Genomic DNA, 8896 nt, shown 5'->3' with positions numbered 1-8896 from the left:
TGCTTTCCAAAAAAAAAAAAAAAGCACGGGAAGGCAAACTGTGTATAGCTGATGGGATTTTAAATTGTCTAAAAATGCCAAGTCATGGATCATAGAGGTGAGATCCATTTGGAATTAATGAGATGGAGAAGCAGTGCAAAGGGGAGCATAAAAATAAATACAGTAAAACATCTTGGTTTGTTTCTTTCTGTTTTCATTTCATTTCTTTAAAGCTCTTTTAGTTCTTCCAGAATCTTGTCCACAGTCCTGTTTGCTCTTTCCAAGAAGCTTTCCTGGAGAACCAGGTGCAGCTTCTGTCACAAGATGTGCCACCAACTGCGGCTTCTCTTGGCTTTCCACACCATGCGTGCAGCACAACTCTTGCAGCAAAGCAGGACAAATGTTTGAAGAACTTTACAGCTTGTTCTTTCTTTTCCTTGTGGGCTGGGCAATTGTGCCATTGGTGAGGTTTTCATTGTTACTGTTCTACCCTAAGAAAACATGGTGGGCTACCAGGAATTGTTAGGCAATGCAAGCCTGACTGAATGCAGAGAAAGAATCTCCAGAGCCTGCAGCCAGAAAGGGAGAGCTGTGTGATAATCATTCCAACATCCCCATGGACATCTTGAAAGTGATGTAGAACATGAAAATGGGTTGACAGAGGCAGTTTGTTTCAGTGTTCAGTTCAGATGCTTCTACATCTCCTGCATTGATATAAACCAAGAGTACAATCAGTTCACGAAAGGCACCAGAACAAGCTGGACGTCTCAGGAGATGATGAAAGAATGTGAAAAGGAGAAATGCAGGGAATGACTTAGCGAGCTTTGCCTGTACAAAGGATCATTTTTCCTAATAATTTCCAATCTGTTCCCTCCACTTTTGTCCTTCCTAACAAGGCCATTTTCATCCCAGTTTCCCTGTGAAATGGGAACCCTGAGCTTGTGGAAGTGTCTGAAAGATGCCCTGTTCCTGTGCAGGGACACTGAGGCTGAAGCAGGAGCCTGAGCCCTCTCTGGGGCAGCCTCCTCCGAGCTGGAATTTGTGCCGTGCTGGGAGAGGAGGAGGAGGGGGAGAGGGCTGGCGCTGTGTGGCAGGAGCAGGAGGTTTGGGCCGCAGGACATTCCGTCTGCGCCGCTGCCCCGCAATGGGCGGCCGTGCCCGGGGCTCTGGGCCTGGCCCCGCGTGCGCTGAGCTCCCGACACTGCGGGAGCTCCCCGGGCTGGGCTCAGCTTCCCGCTGGGCCTGGGCAGCAGGCTGGGCTCCAGCTGGGATCAGCAGCAGCTGGAAATACCTCTGGGCAGCTCCATTCGCTGCTGCTGCTCGGAAGAAGAGACATTGGAGGGAGTCAAGTTCTGGTTTCTCTTTCTCCTGGTGGATTCTTTCATTTGATTTGACACTTGAGAGGCAATTTCTGTGATGGCCTCTGTCAGTTGATTCTATTTCAGCAGCAGCAGCAGCAGCAGGGCTGTGTTTGAGCACTGCAAATGTGGCCTGTGTGGCTGCTTTAATTCTCCTTGACTTTGTGCTCAGGGACTTGAGAGCATTTCAAGATCTGCTAATCATGATGCCTGTGACCAAAAGCCTGAGTTCACCAATTCCCTGTCAGGGGCAACATACAAATCACCAACAGGACGGGACTGCTGAGGAACATGTCTCGAGCTGTTTATTTTCCAGCATCAGTCTCATTACAGGGTTATGACAATGGGATGATGCCAGCAGCTTGTGTCCTCGGCAGCAAAGAACACAATGTTACAACTTACTTTAAAAGTTTTTTTACCAATCCCACAAAGCAGAAGCATATTGACAGTAATTCTATCCAACCACAATAAGCACAGGTACCTATGGTTGAAACAATGCTTGCTTATTTTGAGTACAATGCCTTTTTGTAAGCCTTAAAACACAATGCACAGACCTCAAGCTTAGAACTTCCTAATATCTCACTAGATATACTCTTGTGTAGCTTAGGGAGTTATTCTACCAAGTGTTAATACAAAAACCATTTTTCTATTTGTCCTTACTTTCTACTTCTAATAAAACTTTTCTGCTGACCAATCTTATGGCTACCACTTAGCTCTAATCCCAGTTCTGCTGTCTCTGAGGCCTGCCTTTTGCAGCTTTCCCAAAGCCCTCTGATTTTAAGGATTCCTAAATTCACTGTCACAAAAGCACTCTGGGTAGCACTGATCAAAAAAGGCAATTGCAGTTTTACAGATAAATTTCAAGTGGCAAGCAGAAGAGTGGCAAGAGCAGCCAGGTTCTCCAATTCTCAAGGCAAAGGCAGCAGCAGCAGCCTCCTGCTGTCACCTCAGGGTGAGTAAAACAGTGCTGAAAACAGCGCTGGAACCCGATCCTTTCTTTCTCTGAGGGCTGGCTCAGGGCAGCACAGGCGGGCCCTGAGGAGTCAGGGCTGTGTGTGGGTGATTGCTGCTCTAGTCCAGAATTGACCTGGAAAAAGCCCTTGGGAGCCGAGGCAGGAGCAGGTGGGAAGGGGCCGGCGCTGCTGCTGCTCCTGGCCGGGAGCCCCGGCTGGGCCGGGCCAGCGCCCCCTGCGCTGCGGCTGCTGCTGCTGCCAGAGCCGGGCGGGACTCGGGGACAGGGAACGGACACGGGGGGACAGCAAAGGCCTGGCGGCTGCAGGGATGGTGGCGCTCGGGCCAGCGCCAGCACAGAGCTTCAGCCCGCAGTTAACCCTGAGGGAAACACTGGGGAAAGGCTCCATTTCAGCCTTTCTGCACTCGTGGCTGTGAAGGGACCAAAATAAAAGGAGAACAAGCAGGGCCTGACCCCTTCTCCTCTGGGAGGAGCCCCAGGCCTGGGGCTGTGAGTGGCCATGAGGGGCTGTGAAGGGCTGTGACAGGCCTTGAGAGGCTGAGAGGGGCTGTGAGGGGCAGTGAGGGGCCATGAGGGGCTGTGAACTGTGATGTATTGTGAGGGGTCATGAGAGGCCATGAAGGGCTGTTGGGGACCCTGAGGGGTAAACGGTGTCTGAGAGGCTGTGGAAGGCCAGGCGCCTTATGGAACAAAGGATTCATTATGACACTCTGGAGACAAGGAGACTGTTGTTTGCATATGGAACCCTACGGAACCAAAAGTCCATTGTGACATTCTGGGGCCTCATGGAACCATGGAGACCATTAGGACACTTCTGGACCCACTGGAACCAAGGGGCCATTGTGACACTGCAAGGCCTCGTTTAACCAAGGGCTCATTGTAGCACGGCAGGGCCTCATGGAATCAAGGGGATCATAGTGGGGCTCCATGAGACCATGAGGACATTTTAACTCTGTGGAACCAAGGAGACCATTGTGACACTACAGGGCTGCATGGAACTGTGAACTGATGTGACAGTGAGGGGCCCAATGGAATCAAGCGGCCATTCCGTACTTCAGGGCCTCATGGAACCAAGGAGCCCTTGTGACACTGCAGGGCCTCATGGAATCCTGGAGACCATTATGGCACTTTGAGCCTCGTTGAATCAAGGGGCTCTGCAGGGCCTTGTGGAATGAAGGAGCTCTTTGTGACACTACATGGACTTGAGAAAGCAATGAGAACATTCTGGCACCTTGAGTCCCCATGGCACCAAGGGGCCAGTGTGACACTATAGGTCCTCATGAAAGCAAGGGGCCAGTGTGACACAGCCAGGCTTTGTGGAACCAAGGCTCCATTGTGATCCTGGGGAGCCCAATAGAACCAAGGGTCCATTGTGCCATTGTGCATTTCCATGGAACCAAGGGAACCACTTTGACACTGCAAGACCTCATGGAAGCAAGGCACCATTGTGCCGCTGCAGAGCCAAGGAGACCATTGTGGTATTGCTGGGCCTTATGGAAACAAAGATCTCTTGTGATACTACGGGTCCTCATGGAACCAAGAGAACATTGTGATGCTGCAGGGCTCCAGGGATCCAAGAACATGGAACAGTTCTGGTCGGCTTGGCCTGACTGGTCCAGCTGACCTTGGCATGTTGAGGGTTGCTTCTCATCTAGCGCTGGAGTTGTGTGCTTTTCTTCCTGTGGGTAAGAACTCTCTTTTTTCCTCCAGGGGTTCATGGCTGACATTGGGATTCTACCTCCATATTTGATTAAATCTACAGATTATCCCATATAATACCTGCCAGAACAGAAAGCTCTGGATGGCCTTGGCATGTTGGGGGCCACCTCTCATCTGTCTTCAAAACAATGGGGGGGAGGGTGGCTGTGCTTTTCTTTTCATGGAAAAGAACATCTTTCAATGCAGGTGTCCATAACCAAAACTGGGAATCCGCCTCCAAAATTCCTTATATCCAAGGACAGCTCCCAGACAAACACTGCCAAGACCAACAGGTCTGGCTGGCCTTGGCCTCCTTGGGGCTGCCTCTAATCAGCCTTTGCAACACTGGGGCTCTGCCCTTTCCTTCCTGTGGAGAAGAACTGTCATTCTGGTCCAAGCACTCATGGCTGAAATGGAAGTCCACTTCCGAAACTCCACAATAATCCAAGGGTTGCTTTCAGACAAAAGCTGCAAGGACAGACAGGTCTGGCTTGCCTTGGCCTCTGGTGACTGCCTCTGATCTGCCTTCAAATCCCTGGGGCTCTGTGTATTCCTCCCTACAGAAAAGAACCGTCCTTCTTGTCCAGGCAGCCATGGCCTCAAGCACATCAGTACTGTACAGGGACAGAGGAGCTGTGTGCTCAGTGGGGTGGAGACTGAGGACAGCAGAGGAGAGCCCTGGGAGGGACTGAAGGGTGGTTTCAGAGATGGTGCATGTGTTTAATGTAGTAGAGAACAGCCAGAGAGAACCAAAAAATCGATGCCAAGGGCAGCTGGTGAGGCCCAGACTAGACACAAGGAGACAGGAATTTCCCTCCCACGGCAGGGCTGTAGTGCACCCCATCCCCAGAAGGAGTCTGGGTCAGTCCAAGGCTTTGTGTGGGCAGGCAGAGGCAGGCAGGAGGCAGAGCTGTCAGCAAAGGAAGGGCCCAGCCAGGTGGGGCAGCCGGGGGATGCCGACAGCCTGCAGGGACAGAGGCGCAGGGCAGGGACACCGTAGGACAGCCTGGGCTGCACAGGGCACAGGCATGGGCAGCAGCTGCAAGACAGCCCTGCCAGAGCCATCTTGGGCAGCACTTTGGCCATGGCTGCTGGGCCTGGGCCTGAGGCAGGAGCAGGAGACAAGTGACCCTTGCAGGCCTGGGGCCTCATGGCCTCCTTGTCCCTGCTCAGCAGCCTGGCAGGGGCCGCCCCATGCTCCTGCCCTTGGCATTGCACATCCCCACATGCCAGTGCCCATCCCGGCAAGAGCCCTGAGCAAGGAGGGAGGGACAGGATCTGCCTGGCCAGGCCCTGGGGCTCAGGCCTTGGCCCTTGGCATTCCTCAAACGCATCCAGCTTTGCTCAGCACCAGAGACACCTTGGCCTTGTTTGTGCCCAGCTGTCATCACTGCCTCCAGTGTTCTGCTCTAACTGGAACCTGGGGACACTTGCTCAGTTGTGTTCCTTGATGGGAACCATTAAAACTTGAAGAAACTTTGAAGTTTTAATTTAAGTTTGAGTTGCTGAGAAGTTTTTTGAAGACTCTCTCAGGGACTGAGTCTGATGTAAACAACACCAAATCCCCAAGAGGCTCATTAAAGTCCTTGTGCTGTGTCTGTGTTGCTGAGCTTTAAAGGAACAGCTCTTCCAGGGTCAGCTCCTCTCCCAGCCCAGCAGGGCTGAGGGCTCTGCCTGCAGGCACTGAGGGGACAGGAGCCAGGCAGAGACAGGCTGAAGGCAATCAGGATTGGGAAGACATTGAGCTGAGACTTCACCTGGGGAAAGATCTTCACAGCCCTGTGCATGGTGAGTGTGTGGGTGCAGGGCAATGTCCCCTGTGCTCCTGGAGGGATCTCCTGAAGCCGGCACACCCCAGAGCCTGGGGGATGTGTCAGGAGGACTCTCCCAGTTTCTCTGTGGCACAGGAGCAGCAGGAGGAGCAGGAGGAGGAGGAGGAGGATGTGCTGCAGAGCGGGGCTGCCCTGGGCACCGTCAGAGGGACAGGGCAGGACGGCTCCTGCTGCCAGGGACGGCTGCAGGGGCTGAAGCTGGGGCTGCAGCCAGGGCTGCCCAGGGCTGTCCTGCAGAGCAGCTCCTGCAGCCCTCAGGGCTCTTGGCCAGCCCAGGGCATGTGCCACGTGCCAGGGGCAGCTCTCAGCCTGCCTGGCAGCTCCCCATGGATGCTGCAGGGGAGAAGTTCCAGGTGCAAGGAGCCACCCCCATCAGGGCAGATTCCTCCTGCTCTGGAGATGGTGCTGCATGGCCAGGGCTGCTCTCAGCTCTCTCCTAAAGGGAAGGGAAAGGGGCTGTCAGCTTTGGTTGTGTCCCTGAGCCTCCTGCACTGTCAGCCTGGGCATCAGCAGATGGGCCTCAGATCTCCCTCAGAAAGTGCCTCCTCAGCCTCCTTCCCTAAAGACAGCAGCAGCAGCACCTTGGCTTGCAGCATCTCTGTTTGTCTGGCCTGCCCTTAAGGCCCTGCTGCCAGGGAGATGCCCCTGGGCAGTGCCCTGTGCTGGGAGGGGTCTGCAGGGCAGAGCTGAGCCCCCAGGGCTGGGCTGGGCTCTGGCAGCACTGGCAGGGACAAGGCTTGGATAGAGAGAAACAGCTCCCTGTAGGCACAACTCCAGGCAGCAGAGAGCCAGGCCAACCCTTGGTATCTGTTCCTGTTCAAGTGTGCTGGAAAAGAGAGAAGGGCTTAGAGAAATTGACCCTTTAAACTGGAGTCTTTAAAAACTCCACTTTATTTTTCAATCATGTTTTATGTTCTATCACCCTGAACTAGAGGGAGGTGTAATCGGCAAAAGGCACCTGTGTGGGGACCAGCAGGTCTGACTGCACTGGGGCACAGGGAGCCCTGTTTTCCCTCTAGGCTTCTCCGGGTTTCAGGCTGAGAGCAATGCTGAAGATGAATCAGTAACTCAGGAGCAGAAACCCAAGCTCAAGAATAAAAAGGCTGAGTGAAGTTTCCCCACAGGTAGAGAAGTAGTTTTTAGGGAATTCCTAAAATAACCCCGTAGGATTGACTCAAAGAGCTTGTCAATGTCTTCTTTCAATAGTCCACCATGCCCAGAGTGAAGCAATGTCCAACAGCAGCTCCATCAGGCACTTCCTCCTGCTGGCATTGGCAGACACGCAGCAGCTGCAGCTCCTGCACTTCTGCCTCTTGCTGGGCATCTCCCTGGCTGCCCTCCTGGGCAACGGCCTCATCATCAGCGCCGTAGCCTGCAGCCACCACCTGCACACGCCCATGTTCTTCTTCCTGCTCAACCTGGCTCTCAGCGACCTGGGCTCCATCTGCACCACTGTCCCCAAAGCCATGCACAATTCCCTCTGGGACACCGGCACCATCTCCTACAAAGGATGTGCAGCACAGATGTTTTTCTTTATCTTCTTCATTTCAGCAGAGTATTTTCTCCTGACCATCATGTGCTACGACCGCTACGTGTCCATCTGCAAACCCCTGCACTATGGGACCCTCCTGGGCAGCAGAGCTTGTGCCCACATGGCAGCAGCTGCCTGGGCCAGTGCCTTTCTCTATGCTCTGCTGCACACAGCCAATACATTTTCCCTGCCCCTGTGCCATGGCAATGCCCTGGGCCAGTTCTTCTGTGAAATCCCACAGATCCTCAAGCTCTCCTGCTCACACTCCAACTTCAGAAAAATTGGGATTTCATTGCTTGGTGTCTGTTTAGGATTTGGCTGTTTTGTGTTCATTGTTTTCTCCTATGTGCAGATCTTCAGGGCTGTGCTGAGGATCCCCTGTGAGCAGGGACGGCACAAAACCTTTTCCACCTGCCTCCCTCACCTGGCTGTGGTCTCCCTCTTCCTCAGCACCTCATTTTTTGCATACCTGAAGCCCCCCTCCATCTCTTCCCCATCCCTGGATCTGGCAGTGTCAGTTCTGTACTCGGTGGTGCCTCCAGCCCTGAACCCCCTCATCTACAGCCTGAGGAACCAGGAGCTCAAGGCTGCAGTGTGGAGACTGATGACTGGACAGTTTCAGAAATATTAAACTGCTGACCAGTTTCTGTAAGTCACTTGTAATAAATTTTGTCTTTGATTATACTTGGATTTGGTATTTGATTTGTTCTTTTCTTTCCTTTGTCTTAGTCTTTTAATCTTGTTGACAAAAATGGCATTGTTTGTGTCATATTTCATTTGTTTTTCTCCACCTTTGCTGTGGCCTCAGACTGTGTCCATGAGGACTGTTGCCTTCTTGTGAAGGCCGCGATGACCTGGTTTCAGAGTCCAGCACTGCGATCTCCTTCGTGGGATCCCTTGTGGCCAGTAACGGACGCTGACACCAATGTGGTGGACGGTTAAAAGGCCGTTTATTGAGGGGTCTTAAGGGTATTTATGGACTAAGGGGTCTCTCTACGTCAGACAGGGGTTTGGCTATACTTTCTAGGGTTAGTGTGGAGTGGAAAGTTACTGGCATGCATAGGTTAGGGGGGCTACACGTCTGGCTACATTCCAAGGGTGATCCTTATCTATGGGGAGGGGGGTAGAAGGATTCCTGTAATTTTCCGTTACAGCCCGAAATCTTCCGAACGCCTGTCCCTGGCCTACCACACTTCCCCCCCCTCTTTCACAAATGAACGAGGTAGTCTTATACATAGGCACTAAAATGAGGTAGGAAGTTGAGATCTGACTAGGGAAAAGGGTCTTGGGGAACCTGAGTAAGCTTCTGCCAGGCAAGTCTCTCGTGACTGGCAGTGTTCCCTGTTGAATTCACAGGAATTGTGGCTGTCCCATGAACAGGATGTTAGCCCGTTCTAGGCGGGCCTGAACGAATGAGACTAGCTTGTTCAGCAGGCATGGCCCGAAGGTAATAGCTAAAAGCAGCATTGCCAATGGACCTATTAGGGTAGAAATTAGGGTGGTTAGCCATGGTGATTGATTGAAC

At 52.8% G+C, this 8896-nt stretch overlaps 1 protein-coding gene across 1 annotated transcript; it reads left to right on the top strand.

The window, feature by feature from the left end:
• The first annotated feature begins 7069 nt into the window (after nucleotides 1-7069).
• On the top strand, nucleotides 7070-8002 carry LOC139603647 (olfactory receptor 14A16-like). The gene has a single exon (XM_071454538.1). The coding sequence runs from the start codon at nucleotides 7070-7072 to the stop codon at nucleotides 8000-8002; it is 933 nt and encodes a 310-aa protein (XP_071310639.1).
• Nucleotides 8003-8896: the final 894 nt, after the last annotated feature.

This window comes from Agelaius tricolor, unplaced genomic scaffold, assembly GCF_023055355.1.
Source record: "Agelaius tricolor isolate 1412-34295 unplaced genomic scaffold, bAgeTri1.0.p SCAF_40, whole genome shotgun sequence".
Classification (NCBI taxonomy): domain Eukaryota; kingdom Metazoa; phylum Chordata; class Aves; order Passeriformes; family Icteridae; genus Agelaius; species Agelaius tricolor.
This window is presented reverse-complemented; position numbering and strand designations above follow the sequence as displayed.